This window comes from Oryzias latipes, chromosome 16, assembly GCF_002234675.1.
Source record: "Oryzias latipes chromosome 16, ASM223467v1".
Taxonomy (NCBI): Eukaryota; Metazoa; Chordata; class Actinopteri; order Beloniformes; family Adrianichthyidae; genus Oryzias; species Oryzias latipes.
Window position 1 is genome coordinate 31,585,430 of NC_019874.2, and position 18,324 is coordinate 31,603,753.

The 18,324-nt window shown below is 48.0% G+C and overlaps 1 protein-coding gene across 1 annotated transcript; it reads left to right on the forward strand.

Moving 5' to 3' along the window:
* Positions 1-1,661: 1,661 nt before the first annotated feature.
* On the forward strand, positions 1,662-18,276 carry LOC101162708 (beta-1,4-galactosyltransferase 3). Its single transcript, XM_004078419.3, has 7 exons — positions 1,662-1,832; positions 9,226-9,918; positions 12,961-13,196; positions 15,027-15,214; positions 15,299-15,421; positions 15,763-15,867; positions 17,359-18,276. The coding sequence occupies exons 2-7, from the start codon at positions 9,651-9,653 to the stop codon at positions 17,582-17,584; spliced, it is 1,146 nt and encodes a 381-aa protein (XP_004078467.1). The 5' UTR covers positions 1,662-1,832; positions 9,226-9,650; the 3' UTR covers positions 17,585-18,276.
* Positions 18,277-18,324: the final 48 nt, after the last annotated feature.

Genomic DNA, 18,324 nt, shown 5'->3' on the forward strand with positions numbered 1-18,324 from the left:
GTTGGAGAATCTCCTGGTACCACAGTCAGAACGTTCTAGACGACAGATCCGACCTCAGGAACCGGTTCTATGAGGAAAGGAAACAGGAACAAAGAGATGGAATTTTGACTCACCATTTACAATAAATATGAAAAAAGATTATAAGACATAAAGCAAACCAGAACATGTGGTTGTGCTGATGATCCTGTGGTGACCTGGACGACTCAGAGTCTCCACAGACACGACTGGTGTGGATTTATGTCTCCATTAGTTCAATCAAGGAAGCTGAAATGAGTCCAAATGAGATTTTTATGAAATGATTTCAATGATCAGATCACGCTGGAGTTATCTGACCCTCCGTGAACATTTCCTGGGTCCTGAACTCCTGCAGGAGACGGGGATGAAGGCCTTCACGCTGCTGGACCTGAAAGTAGAGCCATTACAGCTGAAGATCAACTCCCCAGCGGCGAGACTGGCTGACTGATGTCACAGAACCGAGTTCCTCGTAGCTCATCCGGGCCGCTCAAAGCTGTCAAACCCTGTGAGGCGCGTGGTTTCTGTGTGGAGCCCACAAGGTTCAAAGTAAACCTTTAGGTTGGACGGGAGACGGGGTGTAGAAATGTAAATGTTCGTTTAAGGCGGACGTGAAGCTTTCGTCACATCCATCAGATAGGGGCAGACGTGACGTGGTGGAGCGTCCACGCCACAGGCCACAGCACAAAGGTTTTGTTCTGCAGTCAAAGACGCCTCTTTGCTTTTTGTTCCAGAAAGGAACAAAACCTCCAGCACATTCCAAAAGCAGCTCCTCTTCAACTTGACAGAGGACGCTCCACCACAGCATCATTCCTTTAGAAAAAATGATGTCTGGGGCTCAGCATGACTGGGTAAATGGCATCTAATCTAAAAAATATCCCGGTTATGTCAGTAGATCTCCATTCTGCCCGAGTGAAGATGCGTTCTACCTGCAGAACTGGTTCCTGAGGTTGGAGCCGTCAGCCGGTCTTCTGGAACAGCGATGGTCGACCTCATGCTGCAAAAATGTCTATTTGGCCTGAGGGACCAACAGCCGCTTCATGAAACGCGCCTTTATTGCCAGAAAACTCATGCAGAAAATGATTCCAGAACACGCCGTCAGCTGATGTAACCTTTGACCTGGCACTGGGGATTTTTGACTTTCCACCTTAAATCAGGAAATTCACTGTTTGTTTTAACATCAAACAGAACCTGGATTTCTCTCTGATGATAAAGTTTATGAAGTGATATTTATGCCACCATGTTGCAAACAAAACTTTCTAAGTAGCAAATGAAAATATTAAGTTTTTGCTTTTGGTTTAAAAAAAAAGTATTTTTTGCTTTTATTTTTATTTTCAAAAACTTTTTATGCTTTCCTTTTTTTGCTTTCAAAACCTGTTTTGTTTTGTTTGCTTTTTGTATTCAAAAACTTTTTTTTTGTTTAAAAATGTTTTTGCGTTTGCATCAGAAATGTTTTCACGTGCGTTGTGTCTCATCTCGCTTTTTTTCCCATCTTTGATTTTGCGTTCATAAGACACCAAACATTTTGTCTCCGTTTTTATGTTCAATAATTGCAGTAATAGATTTCCAGCTTCTAAAGTAACGTTTCAGTGAAGTAACGCTGGTTCGGCGGGGCTTCCTTCCCAGAGCAGGCGGAGCGTTCCAGTGGGTGTGGGCCGGAGTGAAGGGGCGGGACGCGGCCGTGTGGCTCCGCTCCCCAACTGCGTTCACGCAGGAAACAAGTCCAGAACGTCCGGATAACACGGCGGAGGTCGCAGTCCGCGTCTGGAAGCACCGCTCACCGGCAGCCGCACCGTTCCAGGTCCGGCTCGCGCCGTCAGGTGAGATTCGAGCGGGAGCCCAACATCTGCTTTTGATTACCGCAGGAGAAAGTAGTTCCGCGTGCGTTAGCAAGCTAGTCCGCTAACCCGTGATTAGCTCGGTTCCGTCCGCCTGCCTCCCCGCTCCAGTCTCAAACGGGGGGTGTTTCGTGTTTCGGCGGGACCTCGGTAAGCGGAGCCCGCGGCGGTGGCAAGCCTCGCGCCCGGCGGATCAACTTTCGCCGCCAACTCCTCACCGCCGCGCGGCGCCTCGGAACAGAGTCAACTCGCGCTAACTTACTCGACGCGTTTGCGCAACTTTTCCTGTGCGGTGAAAGTCCCGCAGAGACGCGGGGCGGAACAAAGGCGGCCCGGGAGGGGCAGGTTCTGGAGAGCCGAACCGGCCGCAGATACGGAACCGGTTCCCTGAAACTTTCCTGCGGGGGGAACAAAGTTAGTTCCAGAAACCGAACCATGAGTGAGTCCGCCTCCATCATGATGTTGGTTTCTGTTGAACCACTGGATTAATCTGGATTACATCAGATTACATCAGATTACAGGATCACAGGATCAATGATCTCCAGATAAAAGTTATTTTGTTGACATAATTAGGGACTAAAGTAACAGAGGAAATTAAAGGTAGATGTGGAGAGAAAAGAACAGCAGAAGCTTTTGTGAGTAAAAATCAAATCCAGTCAATAGTTGTCTTTTCTGAAGCAGCCATGTTGGATTATAATCTTCAGTGGTTTCATTTGGTTGGTGGTTTTTCTGTAGGTAGTTGAATGATTATAATGGAGTATTATAGATTCCCGTGTCTCTGTTTTAGTCGATCAGCCCGTTTTCTTGATGGACTCTCAGGATGGACGAGTGTTTGAAGATCCTGAACCGAGTCCTGACCATGAATGGAGACTGACGCGTCAGCGCCACCCGTGAACGCACCAGGACACCAATGTTTGTTCAGTCTGGCTTTGTCTTTGCTGAATAAGCACAAGTAGAGAGCCTGTGCATTGGGGGGGGGGCGTTTCACTCGTGTCCGATATGTAACCCTTGTGCTATCCTATGGGGTCCAGATGACCCGATCCTTCCATTGGTGTGTTCTCCTACCATGACAAAGGTGGATAAAGGTGGAAAGATTTCATGTAATCCATGGACACCAGTGAAGATCACAAATCATTGAAGAAAAAAGGTTCAGAGCACTGTCTAGTGGGTCTAGATGACCCAACTCCCAATGTTAACAGGCCTAGGATAGAACAAGGGTTACAGACTCTTCCAGAAACCCTCTTAAATTCATATTTCTCAACTGCTGTTGTCTTTGGGTAAGACACCTCACACCTCACCGGTGTGGCTCCACAGGTGCATGAATGCGTGTGAATGTCCCGGTGGGGGTCAGACGTGTACCGGCAGCCGCGCCTCCCTCCGTCCGCCCCACATCAGTAGCTGCCACCACCAAGAATGAATGAGAAGTGGATGAATAATGGAAAAACCCAACTGTTATTATATTTCGAGCAAAACCCTGTTAAACTCTGGATCAGTTCGACTTTTTTTTCCACTAGAAAATCGAAGGTAATGAAAGTTTGTCTGGTGATACCTAACCAGGTAAACTTACCTGGAGTGGAATCAGTCTGTCGTTTTTGATGAGTCATCGTTTTATTGTCCCGTGACTCTGCCGAGTGAGGCTAGAGGTAAATAAGGTCAGTCAGCACGGCGTGGAGCTACCTGATCGGTAACGGATACCCGATCGTTTACTCCTGTGACTTCTTAAACACATTTGTTGTTTCAAGATTGCAAAACTTCCAATTCATTATCAAAAAATTAAAATGTTTTAAGAAGATCAGCTGATGGTAGCATTTCAGTAGGTGGCCCTGTTTCCTCTGACCTTAGGGAGTAAACTGCCATAGAAAGCAAAACCCGCGAAGAAGAAAACATTTGTAGTCCGTATGTTCTTCACAGAACCTCAGAAGACGTTCCAGACTTGAGGTTCTTGTGTTCACCTGTGCAGGTGAAACGCTGCTGTTGCTGCTGCTGCCGCCGCCGCCGCCGCCGCCGCCGCCGCCGCCGCCGCCGCCGCCGCGCGGGAGTCACATTCCTGACTGGTGGTGAATGAAACTGAAATCCTTTTCTATGATCAAGCAGCTCAAAAATGTCAGTTATAGACATGGATCAAAACATAATTTATTGCTCCTATCAGGAGTTCTAATGCACAGTTTAATGCTGGACACCTGTGGAGGACATGAGGGTAGCTTATTATTGGCCAAAGCCCAATAATAATTAAAATGCTTGGCCAAAAACCTAAAGGCCTGTTCACACTGGGACGAATAACACCTGGCGAATATTGGTCCCGGTGTGTACGGGCCTTAATAGTGACAGAATATCAAATGAGGAGGTTGAGTTTTTACTCATTATTTCAGAAATAGCCTAGAAAACATTTTACACAGCTTTTTCACGTAAAACTAAGATTTGTTTTATATTTTATGATCCCAGCCTTTCCAGTCAGTGCATTTCATTTAAATAAGGCTATTTATTCACACAAGACATCGATTCCAACAGATTTATTATCATTTAGTGTGCGTATGTAACCTCATACTCTTAACACAATATCACGGCTTATCCCAGGGCCAGAACAGATTTGTCAAGAAAAGTTATTCAGCTTCAAACAAAAAAGAAGCAAACCAGAACATCTGAGATATCTTAAAAAATTGTCAAACCCCAAATAGTGCGTAAGAAATCTGAACATATGCTGATTGCTGACCTCTGCTGTAGGGGTTCCAACACAGAAGTCCATTCAGAAACCCACACATAAACGGTTGTCCCTTTGGCATAAGTGTACTCTACCTATTCCGTCAGGAACAGGGATGGGTTCTTCTTCAAGAACAGCAGGTTCTCTGCTTTGTCTCAGGACAGCCGGTTCCTCCTCTTATCAAGGACATTGGATGCAGTATCTATGCGTGTGCACGGAGCCTCCAAGTACCTTGGAATGGAAACGGTTCATTTCATCAGTTGATTGTTATCAAACTCAAAAAAGAAGTACTAAGATTTTTTAACCAATCCCTTTCTCTGTACATGATCATTTGTCCACTTTTATTGTAGTTTTCCTTGTAATGCATTCATGAAATTATACCTTTTTTTTTTACTACTTTAATCCACTTAGTATTGTTTTGAAAAGTACTGTAAAACGTATCGACTTTTATGTGCCAAGTCAGGCAATTGGTCTCTTATTTGTCCTCCAGTATGTTAGAGGATCATCACTCCTGGGGATGAGGACTTGTGGCAGGGAACAGTCCAGCTGGGATTGGTGCTGTTTACCTGTAGGATCTCATCAAACATGTCGCAGAGTCAGGACGCCGCCACTGCTTGTGTGGTGCGGAGTCTTTTTGTCGCCTCCCTCACCTGCTTTGTGTGTCACTTCATGGTCTCAAAGTGGCTTTTGTAAGTCCAGCCTGACCTGGGTTTCCTTTATCCTTACATCAATGTAGTGATCTTTTTACCGTGGATCAAGCATGGTCGCCACGCAGAACAGGTACTCTGTGTCGGCCTGACAAAAATGTCCTTGGACTGCCTCCAGCAGTGTACTTTTAGTTGTTTGGTCTGTTTGATTGTCTTTCTTGAGCAGAGGTGTGAGTGCTGCAAGTAACGGGATCTGCTGCAGATGCATTAGATGAATGTATCTCCTATGTCACCCACTCAAACGGGCCGGCAAGTGGGAGTGCGTTCTCTATTAACAACCACTGGATTGAGGTGTGTGTAGCGGGCAGATCATCATCTGCGATGTCGGCAGCTAGGACTAGTTTCTTTTATCGCTGTCAATCACTTTGAAATATTTCCACACAGCCTACATTTTAAAGAAGGCGCTGCACGTTGATTGTGTCGCGCGCCAAAGCCGAAATATGAATTTAAGAGGGTTTCTGGAAGAGTCTGTAACCCTTGTGCTATCCTAGGCACTTTAACGTTGGGAGTTGGGTCATCTAGACCCACTAGACAGTTTTCTTGTTTGTTTTTTTAGCAACATTCGGCCGAATACATCCGGTTGCCGAATGTTTGGTGCATCCATACTTTCTTCCATGGGTGGATCTCCTGCTAACGTTCCAGGAGCTTGTTTTGTTGTGGTCGGCTGGTCCGTGGAGGTTTGGTCTCCATGGCCGTTGCTACAGCGTCTGCATGTTGTTGCAGCTGAATGAGGAGTGGGAGGACGGATGCATTAGGGACCACAAGATTTACCGGGAGACGGAGGAGGGACGCCCCCGAGGAGTCGGACCTTTAAAGCTGTGATGGTGACGAATGGCCGGAGCGGGTTTCCATGACGAGGGCGCTGGCTGTCGCATGTTTAGACAATGGAGAGTCCACACTATGATGACGAGGAATGTGGTTCTTCAGCATGTTCACTGACATGACTGCAGGCATGCTGAAGAACCGGCTGTCAGCTGTCAAAACCAGGAAGCGTTCCGCCTTCTTGAAGGACGCGCCGGCTTTTCCGCTTCATTACTTCCTGAAGACCTTCAGAATCAAACTTTAAACCCTGATCATCTGCTGCCACAAACACCGGAGGCGCTCTCAGGTTCACGTTTAGTCACACAGGCTCAGCTGATAAAGCAGGGTAGTGTTGGAAACACCCCCTGATCTAAGGGGGCGGGGCTTGAGAACTGATTGCCCTCCTGAAGCCTGAGGTAACTGCTGTTCTAAACTTCAAAATCCCTCTGGAGCAGAACTGTGGTGATGCATTAACATGCAGGCCCATGTGGTGCAAACAGCAGCGAGTTTGTTTGCACCACCTGTTGCCCCCCCCCCCCCCCCCCCCCCCCCCTCTAAAGCAGCAGTTTAGCAGCCCCATATGTGATTCTGGGACTGATGGCTGTGCAGCGAGGCTCAGAGGCCTCAGAGCTGCATCGTCCCACAGTCACGAAGACGCCGTCTGTGTTGTTTTTGTTTGGGATGCAAAGGCTCAGATGGGGGGAAACCTGACACCCTCCCCCCCAAGTCTTTATAAGCAGCAGCACTTGTTTTCTTCCTCTTGGGAGCCATGTTTGGTGGAGATCATGTTGCATATTTTCACCAGACAAAGAAACATGCAGTGACTGGATGGTCACAGACTGTGTCCTCCTCTGGTATCGCAGCAGAGGGGCGGAGTTTCCAAATGACGAGTCAAACGCTGAACCTGAAGAGACTTTCAGCCCGATGCTCCGACGTCTATCTGGAACAGGAAAGAAGCCGTTTGGCTGGCTGATTGTTCCGGACGGAGCTGCGCTCATTAATCACAGCAGAGGCTGCTGTTGGGAGATCAGAGCGGCGGGGGTTTTCCCAGCAGGCCGCGGACGTTGTCCACGCAGAATAAAAATCATTGACTGGCTTTTACTTAGTCAAATCATTCAAAATGCATGTAAAACTGTGAAAAGCATTTGCTTAGTGCGCCGCAGCATGAAGGTCAAATCCCTGAAGGCTTACAGGAAAGGCAGCTTCAGCTGCTCGACGTCCGCACAAGTTCTGACCATCGTGGATCTGCGGCAGAAAGTTCTGGTTCTGTCAGCAGTGTAGCTCAGAGTCCAGGTAACCAGCGAGTGTTTGCACCAAAAAGCTACCCCCCCCCCCTCCCCCCCCTCTAAAAAAAAAGGAGAGGAAAGGCTTTAATGGCTCTCAGTGGGACTGGAGATGCAGTGAGATCATTTCCCGCTGACTGGACTTTCTCTTATGCAGTCAGGAATAAAATCCTCTTTTTACCAGAAAACTTTGGGTCCAGACCTCATCTGGAGGCTCCACATTGATCGTTCTGCTAACGAAGTTAAACCTTTTGACTAAATAACAAAACAAAAGGACATGGATGTTTGAGGAGGCGGCTCGCTCTGCGTTTGTTTGTGCTGCTCTGCTGACGTGGAGCAGCACTGATGTGAAGCAGATGCTGCTGGAATCACCAGAGCTCACAGAGGAAGACTCTGCTGCCGGGATGAAGATGGTCCTCCGCTCATTCGCCTGATCAGGAACTTTCCTGAAAACTGGAGTTGAAGCACAAAGAAATAGAAGGAAAGAAAGGCTACATATTTGGAGCAGAACTGGATTTTTCTAATGGATGTGTATTTTTTTAACAAACCGTGATTATATTCAGTTTTATTGTAAAGAATACATTGTGACGTAGTGCAGACGCCTGCTTGAAGGACTGTGGATCGATGCGATTCTTGAATCCAGATCAGAAAACAATCTTCACTATTTTTACTAAATTTATAAAAATTAAAAATCCTCATCAGTTATAACTTTTATTTCTAAGAGGAGATCAGAATCAACAAAACACAAGATTTAGAAGTTTTTTTCTGCCAACTTCCTGGTTAACTTCAGCAGGAAACAAAACGTAAACATCTCCGTTTACCCCCCCCCCCCCTTTCACAATTTTCATACTTTAAAAAAGGTCAATAATAAGACCAGAACTGTATTTCTGCTGGTCTGCACTTCCTGTTTGTTTCTGCACGGCATCATGGGAGCTCTGTGCGGGAGACCTGTGTGTTTGTGGGGGGGGGGTCTCTTCCATGTGATCATCATGACCTACGTTTTAAAAGAGTGATGACTCATGGAGGGAAGAGAAACTGGAGAAAATAGCTTTACCCCCCCCCCCCCCCCCCCCCATCTTATCATCTTATTCATTCATGCAAGTGAACAGAACATCTGTGTGAAATATTAATGCCCCCCAGGCGTCTGGGTCTGAAGGAGCAGAGAGGATGCTGGGAACTCCTCTTCCTCATTCAGCAGAAAGGCTGTTTTTCAGGTCTGCCACACCTGCAGAACCAGATCCGTTGATCCGTGACACGCCCACCCGTCCTCACCTGTTGAGAGGAAACGCAGCTTCAGGCACTCAAACACAACAATGCCCCCCTCCCCCACTGAACCGGCGCCTGGGTCTCGTTACAGGTCACGATGACGCCGGTACACTGATCTGCCCGTCATGTCCTAGAAAAACCTGAAGAGAGCCAGAAGGTTTGAGGATAGAACAATGATTGGGATTAACCTGATTCTGATGAACCGGATCCATAATCTAGAATTCCCTTGTTTTGTCCGGAAGTCATTGGGAATTTTTGGGATTGCCGTTTTTAATCCGTATTGCAGGGAGGACGCTGGATGGGATGTTAGGATTAGGATTAGCGCCTGAGCCCGTCTGCTTTAACGAGCTCAAATTGGCGTTCCGCGGTTTGTTCGGAGCTCTGGAACTTGAGGAGCTTCTGGTCCGGCGTGCGTGTCCCCCCCCCCCCTGGGTCTGTTTCACCGAGGCTTTTCCAGCCGCACTCTTTGGCTTCACACAAACAAACACAATCCATTTGTGTGCACACAATGGCTCATTGTGTGAGGTGGGGGGGCCGCAGCTGGAAGCCTGGGATGGCTGTCCGCTGTGCTTCCGGGTTGGGGGTGTCGGAATCACCGCCTCTCTTCTGTTCTCTTTCAGAGTCCGGCTGCTGCCCGCCCCCGTCTGAACTCCTCACCGTGGGACCACAAAGCCCCTCCCCCAGCCCCCATCCTTTCACTGAATCCCCCCCCTGCCCCTCCAGCCGCTGGGTAATCCTCAGTGGGGGCTGTTGCGCGTCTGTCATGGTCACTGCTGTGGAGTTTCCCCCCAGGAAAGACTAACAGGAGAGCAGAAGGCAGCGTGACGGAGGGGGGTGGCAGCTCTGAGCTCAGGGAGGGGGCAGCCACATGATGTAGGACCTCCACCCCCCCCACTGCCAAAACCAGAGTGGAGCGGACTTCACCCCTATAGAGGAAAACCACTGTTCTGAGCGGACTATCGGCCCCCCACTCACCAAAAGTGCCTTCTCCCCCCACCCCCTTCTTCGAATTTGAGCGAGGAGGCAGTTCCAGCATCCCACCGCCATGGCGCTCCAGTCCAAATGGCGCTACGGCTTCATGTTCCTGGGCATCCAGCTGGTGGTCATGGCCCTGCTGTCCCGGGAGGGGTACCACCGCAGGGTCACCTACTTCATCCGCATCTTCCGCAGGCCCGGCGCCACCAGCCTACCGCATCATAACCTAACGGTGGAGGGGAACGCCATGGACGTTTACTCCAACTTGTCCAACTTGTTCCTGAAGTACAACCGCAGGGACAACCTGCCGCTCTGTCCAAAGACGTCCCCCTTTGTAGGTAAGTCCTGTCTGCTGGGAGGGGGGTGGGTTCACGTCTGTGGGGTTTAACCATTGACTGTTCCAAACAGGAAGTACCACCAACCCAGCGTTCCCAACAGGAAGTACAACCAAAATCCCACAGACGTCTATAGAGATAGAAACAGCTGTCAGTTATTCTATTGGTCAGAAGAACCGTGACGCCTTTTTCTTGATAATCCTCATTTTTTTACATTTTTCTGTAGTTTTAAACCGACCAATCAGATGCGTCAGTAAAAGTAGGTGGAGCCTGCTGGACCCTGCATCCAATGTTCAAAAAGATAGACTTGGATTTTGCCTGACCTGTTTCTCTGTGGTGGGGGTGTGGCCTTCCAACAAGCTCACTACTGATTGGATTGGAGTAATTTCCAGAGGAATGACTCAAACCGACTCGGACCAATCACTGCTTAGGGGCGTCGTCTGGCTCCAACAGAACATTGCCCGGGTCATAAAAAGATACGGGTTCTGCAGGTTTATGGTTGATTATTTCTAACTTGGATACATTTGACATGATATATTTTTATGGAGAGCTAAATATTAATTTATTAATAATTAAGTCAAGTTATTTAAGGTTTAAGTTGATTAATTTTGGAATAATGTTCCCGTCTGTTTTATTCATACTTGTGTTTAAAAAGAAAGTTACGTTTTAAAAGTTGAAAAGTTTAGTTTTTGTGTATTTAATAAATGTTTATCCTGTTTGGTCCACGACTTAAGGTGTGTTTTGAATATTGGCCCCCAGTCCGACTGAGTTTGACCCCCCCCCCCCCCCCCACTGTTCCTCAGTAAGGTATGGGTACTGGCTCCTCACCGTCAGTAGTTGGTAAGGAGCCGTAGTGCCTGTAGGACGTCCACCCAAACTACAATCAGATTGTCTCATTTCTAACAGTCAGGCTGCGGCGAGGAGCGCCCACGTGTCACGTGAACAGCACTAACGGGCTCCTTGTACAGTCCACAGGATTTAAGGGGTGGAAAAAAATAAAAAATCAGTACGACACGCCTGTGTTGCACCTACTTCCCCATTGCTTACAAAATAAGGGGTCAATGAATTCAATATATCCAACCAGGTGGATCTGTCTGAGGTTAGGTGTTAATCGCATCAAATTGACCTAAACCATTAAATAATAATTGCAAAATGAGATTTCCAATATCAATTATACTGATATTGGAAAACACCATCTGGATTGAGGTACAGCAGGTTTATATACTATGTTCTAAGAATGTTCCCTTTGGATTCTCTGGATGTGGAAAAACAACAGTGGTGAACTTTAGGAAACTAACATGTGAATGGATTTGACATTCATTCCAGTTTACTTGTTGGTTTGGACACAGATTTCATTTAACTTGATGATCTGGAAGAAATCCAAGAATCTGGAAAACTGTTCAGTAGCAGGAATTTCTGTCTGGAAGTTTGGATGAAGATGATCTGGATCCACTTTAGGTTGGAGGATCAGATCATTCAGAATGAACCAATATGGATTAGGAATGCTATTGTCAAAATTATGATGTGAATAGAACAGTTGATGAAATGAATCGTTGATGCCCCTTTTTCTGAGCCTGACGTGTTTTTACCTTTTCACTCGAACCTGTCGCACATAGCATGGCTGTAGAGAAAAACCTGCATGAACATTTTCTCTCTCCGGTTCACCGAGCGCCCTACCACCTTGAGATTTCACGTGGACAGGTTTGACCACGTTTCACCCGCAGACGGCTACTATCCACCTGTCAGGGCAGTCAGGATGAAGACTTGGGTCGATTGCTACGGTTGACGTCAGACTCACTCCGTCCAGTTCTCTTAGGTCAACGGGTTTGAGCAAAACTTTCCGGTTGAGTGAAATCCTGCAATCAGAGAACCAGGAATTCGTGTTCTGGTTCCACGCTACAGGGAACTCATGAAACCTGTTTGGTGAGCGCGTTTGTGGTGGGAGGCGTGTCCTCTTTCTCACAACCCTTCAGCTCGGTTGGCGTCCCTGATGAATGAATCCTGTTTTACCTGCCGACTACAGGTGTCTGGTGTTTGACTTGAGGCAAACGACTCCACCTCTAGGAAAAACCTGCTGACGTCAGCGTTTCGTTCTGCCCCCCACCCCCACCCACCTACGGGGCATATCGTATTTCTGGAATTCTCAGAACGTTTTAGTAAGACTATAATCTGCCGTCTTTTATCTGATACCAGCAGCTGTGGAGTGATGTCTAACTAGAATGTTATCATGAAATGCTTAGTTCTCCAAATCTAAGTACTGAATAGACCAGGATGCCGTGACGGTCACGGTTCTGTGGTGGGTGTGTAAATATGGTTGCTTCCAGGTAGAGAAGTGAAAGTTTCTCCACGCCTCTGAGCTTCAGAGCTTTTTCTGTTGAGTAATCACTCTGACGGAGGAAAACCGTCTTCCTGACCAGGATTTCCCTGAAGGGGGCGGGGTCAGGTCTGGGTTCTGGACGGAGTCAAATCACCAGGGGTGGTGTTTGTGCCGTTTATCAGAGAAACGTAAACGTGGTTTCTAAGCAGCTTCTTCAAATCCCTCATGGACATTTAGGAAAACTTTATTCAAAGTGACAAAGCTGTGCGAGGCCATCGTCCTGCTTGGAGACGAATCCCTCTTTAGCTTCAGCGGGTTCAGCGGAGGAAGATGAAGCATTGAGGTTGAGTGGCAGGAGCATACCTATCCCCCTATGCCCTTGTACCTGACAACAGCAGGCTCCGCCTTCTGCCACCTGCCTCCTGCAGCTCATCGTCTCCAGAGTGTGACAGATCCCCAGCAGGGTGTGGACGGGGTCTGTCAACAGCTGAAAGTGAAGTGATTCGTAGAAACCAGCCTGACCCAGCTGGTTCTGGACACAACCAAGAAATGTGCAGGTCTGGGCCGCCAAACCGGTTCCCCTGGTCATAAATGCTCTGACTGTCGGAGCGACTGGAACCCGTGAATACTTTAGCTGCAGTCTGAGCCTCTGCTCTGCATGCAAATGAGACGCTGGTTTGCCTTCCCTCCATCCTCATCATCATCATCAGACTGGTTTGTTTTCACAGGAGGGCCCATCCACGTCAGCTTCCCCTCACGACTCACTCTGGCCAATGTGGAGGGGAAGAACCCGCTGGTGATGCATGGGGGGCGGTACCGGCCGCCTGACTGCGAGGCGCGACACAAGACGGCCATCATCATCCCACACAGGAACAGAGAGCACCACCTCAAGTACCTGCTCTACTTCCTTCACCCGTTCCTGCAGCGGCAGCAGCTCAACTATGGCATTTACATCATTCACCAGGTGAGGATGGAAGACGCAGACCTCCTCCACCCCCTTTACCTTTGACCTCCACCACCTTTCTGTAATTTCCACCATCTTTAACGCTAACCTCCACCCTAAACTGTAACCTCCACCCTTCAATTCAATTCGATTTGATTTGTAGCCCAAATTCACAACAACAGTCGTCTCGATGGGCTTCGTATCGGTATTTGAAAAAGTGAAACATGAACTCAAAAGGATCATGAATACAAATAGTTCAATAGGAAAATACTAAAATGAACTAACAAACTGACTAAGCTATACTGGCATCCCTGCCCTTAGACCCCCCTTCGCGGTAAGGAAAAACTCCCAAAAAAACCGGATTCCGGAAAAAACGAAGAAACCTCAGGGGTGCCCACATGACGGAGGGATCCTCCCCCAGGACGGACAGGCGATTTACCAGAACTCTTAGAGAAGAATTAACTTATCTAAATCTATAACTACATATATAAAGTCCAGCAGACGAGCTTCATCCAGCTGTGGTTGGGGGGACAGTCAAAGGCGCGAGTCGAGCCGGAGACAGGAACCACAGCCAGGTGTAGGAGCAGGAGCAGAGATGAGGTACTCGGTCAGGAACTGGAGCACGGATGAGCCAACTGGAGTCTGGAAGCACTCCCACTCCCCAGGAGGGGAAAGAGGGACAATACATGAATCACTGCACCAAACCGAGACATGGAGAACTAAATGATAAATGATGATCAAGAATAGAGGAGAGAGGAAGGGTAGAAGTAAAAACAGGAAAGAGGACAGAACCCCAGTGCACCATAGTTACCCCAGTTTCAACTTCTAGCAGCCTTTTAAAAGAAATAGTTATTATTAATTTTAATTTAAACACATTAACATTAAGTCAAATAATCTCTGAATACTAACTAGTCTGACAACAAGCCTGTCCAAAGAGGAATGTTTTCAGTCTAACTTTGAATGTAGAAACTGAGTCGGCTTCTCTTCCATGAGCTGGGAGTTTATTCCATAAAACAGGGGCTTGGTGGCTAAACGCTCTACCTCCAACCGTACTTTTACTGATTCTAGGAACCACAAGCAGTCCTGCATTTAGGGAGTGAAGTGTTCTGATTGGATGGTAAGGGACTATGAGGTCCTTAATATAGGACTGGCCCGTCCTATATTAACGTCCTATAAGGACCTTTTTTCTTCAATGATTTGTGATCTTCACTGGTGTCCATGGATAACATGAAATCTTTCCACCTTTATCCATCTTTGTCATGGTAGGGAGAACACGTCAATGGAAGGGGGGGGGATCATGTAAGATAGCACAAGGGTTAACGTGAAGTTTAGCCGTTTTCTGGGATCTGGTATATTCTTGGTGCGGAGCGCCCTCTGCTGGATCTCCTGTGAAACTGCACCTCAGAACAAAAATCTCAGGTTTTCCAGGTTGGGGGGGGGGGGGGGGGGTCTCAGGGATTGTTCATGTGAGGAGCTGATCCACATTTAAAGGTGGAGTCAAGCTCTTGCTCCTGTTTTTATTTTTATTCTTTTTTTTGTATAACTGCAGACGTAAAAATGTAATCCTAAGGTGCAGAACATAAACTCAAAATTAGTGTAAAATTAGGAAAACATGTAAAGACATGTAAAAAGTCAAACCTGTTGTTCTTTCAGACAGAATAGAACGAAAGTTCTCGTTTGTGGAATTCTCCGGCGGTTCCGTGTTTTTTCTGCTCCACTGCAGCCGTGCAGAAACGAATCCGGAATGACGGGATCGCGCTCCGTGTCTAATGCGCTCTTTGATGTTTGCCTGCGTGAAAACTCCAGAAGCTTCTTCTGCTGACGCTCTCTCCCCCTTTTCTCCCCCCACAGGCTGGAAACTACACCTTCAACAGAGCCAAGCTCATGAACATCGGCTTCAGGGAGGCCATGAGGGAGGAGGACTGGGACTGCCTCTTCTTCCACGACGTGGACCTGATTCCTGAAGATGATCGCAACACGTACATCTGCGACGCCAACCCCAAACACGCCGCCATCGCCATGGACAAGTTTGGCTATAAGTGGGTCTCCGTTCTGCATCATGTGATGGGCGTATAGACGTCTGTGGAAGTTTGACCCGTTCGTCTGCCTTCTGTCCCTTTCAGGCTGCCGTACAATATGTACTTTGGGGGGGTGTCGGCCCTTTCTCCTCTGCAGTACCTGAAAATGAACGGCTTCCCCAACAACTACTGGGGCTGGGGGGGCGAGGACGATGACATCGGGATCAGGTGAGTTTCTGCAGATAAGCATGATGGGAAACACAGAAGCAGTTAAACGAACTTTGATATCTGAGCCGTTATGGTTCCTCCATCACTAAAACATTAATCCATAGGATTTCATAAATAATAAACAAAAGCTTAGACTCCGCCCACTACACCGTGTTTTTCTCCTCATTTCCATCATGCCTGTTTTTTAGGGTCTGATTGAGACTGAAATTTAAGGTGTGAATAAAAAAACTGTAAATTGTTCCTTCAGATTAATTTTAAAGCTGGAAGGTGTTTGATGATGTGGGCGGAGCTTCAAAAAACCTCCAGCAGGCCAAAATGACCTCCTACCATGTTGGTTTCAGGGTGTCTCTGGCGGGGATGCACATCAGCCGCCCGCCTCTGAAACACGGCCGCTACAAGATGATCAAACACAATCTGGACCAAGGCAACGACGTCAACCCCAAGAGGTACGACCCACGGCGCCGACACGGACAGGAAGTGACCTGATCTGAGAAGGGAGGCAGCGTAGCGTCTCTTTGGCCGCATTTACACTGCATGGTTCAAGTGACCCAATTCCCATTTTTCCTCTCATGTGGCACAGATGGGATATGACCGGTGAACGTGTAAGCAGGACTAAAGCGCATGGATTCTGATTTTCTCAGATCGGATTCAGGCATCATTCATATGTAGAAATAAATCAGATAACAATCGGATACATGCCTTTGCGTGTGCCATGTAAGCAGACAAATCGGATATTCCCCAGTAAATGCGAGTCGTACGTCAGTGATGTCAACTCAGGACACCCCCAAGTGAGATCACATGACTTATGAAGGTGCTTTTGTGCTGATGTTGCTGTTGGAGGACAGCTGGAGCCCCATCAGCGTGTTACCTTTCAGCCTCAGGCTTCAGACCGTAGTCGGAAACCGCTGTTATTTCCGGTCCGGTCCCGGTAAACGGTAACTAATGAAGCAGGACACCGTTGCTCTGGAACAGGCTAGAAGCTGTTTATTTCTTTGCCTTGATCAAACTGTTGGTACAGCACAACGTCTGCAAACACTTCCTCAGAGAGAGCACATCAGCCGGCCGAGCAGCCCTTCTTCCTCTCCCCTCTGGAGCGCCCAAGGCAACGCCTCTTTCCGTCGCTGCGTTGCCTCCATGACAACCGCAGTCACACAAAAGTCCGAAGGAGGTCGGCGGAAGGCGGAAATGCTGCTACGTAGTCCTGAGAACGTCTACGTTTGATAGTGTCAGCATTGTAGTGTAAATACAAAAATCGGATATGGGTCACTTGTAAAAGATGATGTAAGCGGGTCGTCAAAAAAATCGGATATGGTGAGAAAATCGAATATGGGCACCAAGACCTGCAGTGGAAATGCAGCCTTTGAGTCCAGCTGGGAATCAGTCATTTCAAATCCAAACATATTTGTTAAAATCTTTGTTTAAAGAAGAGGAAAATCCTTTTGGGGCGGAGCTAAAGATCACAGTTTCTGCTTTTCTGTTGCACATTTTGGAGAAGGGACGGCGTTCTTGCAGCATTTGTGGACACGAAGTTTAAAGTTAAAAAAAAGCACCAAATAATGTTTGTTATAAACCAAAGTTATTTGATGACTTTGGTCTGAATGAAGCCCAGTTCAGGTCAGAGACATTCTCAGGTGGAGTCCACCAGGGCTCCACTGTGGGCCCTCTCCTTTAACTGACTCCGCCCCCACCATGTGATGCTTCAGATGAGTCAACTGTGGATACCAATGAGAAACACTAGAAAAGACGACAGGATTTACTGTAGTAGTTTTTAGAAAATGTTCTCCCTGAGAGTTTAAAGAGGAAGTAAAAAAAAAAAAAACGTGACTCCACCTGCAATAAGCTGACAGCAAAGCTGTAGGTGGAGCTGAGTGCAGCTGCAGGAGTCCTGCCTTTTTATTGGTTGGAACCAAAACGGCTTGCTTGCTCCGCCTCTGCAGGTTCAACATGCTGGCGAAGACGCGCCAGACGTGGAAGCTGGACGGGATGAACTCTCTGGAGTACGAGTTGGTGTCCCGGCAGTACCTGCCGCTCTACGCCAACATCACCGTCAACATCGGTACCGAAAAGGGCCTGAAGACGCTGATCAAGGCTCCTCCTCCTCAGGCTGCTGCCAAAGACGAACCAATAGACAAAGAGGCAGCCAAAGTGCCGCCCAAACCCTGAAGGGGGCGCTGCTCCTCCTGCAGGACGCGGCAGAAGCTCCGCCTCCTTGTGGACCGCTGGAGCGAGCGAATGGAAGTGACCTTCCTGTGGAGAGGCGGAAGCCGGGAACCTCGTGAGGCCTTCTGAACCGTTTCCCAATGCAGAGACTGAACTGAAACTGGGGAGCCGCAGACCTCCACCTCTCATCCCATCGCTGATCATCTGCTGATGCGATGAAGATGAAGAGGAAGATGCCAAATCTGCGCCTTTCCTTTGCTTTGGTCTTGGAGCTGATGCGGCATCTTCAGCAGAGCTGGGAGGAGCTGCATCAGCTCTACCTGTGAGATTCTAGAAAATGTTGACTTCTTCCGTTTCCGACAGCTGATTGTTGCCACGAGGGGGGGCGAGTCCGGCTGCACCGGCAGGAGAAACCAAAGACGTTTGAGCTCCACCTGCTGGAGGAACTTTTTCTATTCTTTCTATCACTTGGTGTTGGTTTGCTGAGATACGGAGGAGCCTTTCCACCCATCCGGATGGATGTCTGCTGGTTATCACTTTAGTCCCTCCTCCTCCTCCACCCACTCGTCCTGCTGCGGCGGTTGGAGGGGCTGCGGGACGCCCTCATGGGGGGTCTGTGGGGTTATTTCTGCTTTTCTTGACTTCTGCACAGTCCACAGTGGCCTTAAGTTCCCTAATAAAACCTTCAGAGTAAAGCCGTCTGTGTTCCTGATGTCACTTTGTTCATCCGTCCATCCAGAACA

What these genes read in the sequence shown, in the direction of transcription:
- LOC101162708 (XM_004078419.3), top strand. Translation starts at nt 9,651, where the DNA reads ATGGCGCTCCAGTCCAAATGGCGCTACGGCTTCATGTTCCTGGGCATC. An exon ending in AAAGACGTCCCCCTTTGTAG is followed by an intron (nt 9,919 to 12,960) that starts GTAAGTCCTGTC and finishes TTGTTTTCACAG; the next exon opens with GAGGGCCCATCCACGTCAGC. An exon ending in GCATTTACATCATTCACCAG is followed by an intron (nt 13,197 to 15,026) that starts GTGAGGATGGAA and finishes CTCCCCCCACAG; the next exon opens with GCTGGAAACTACACCTTCAA.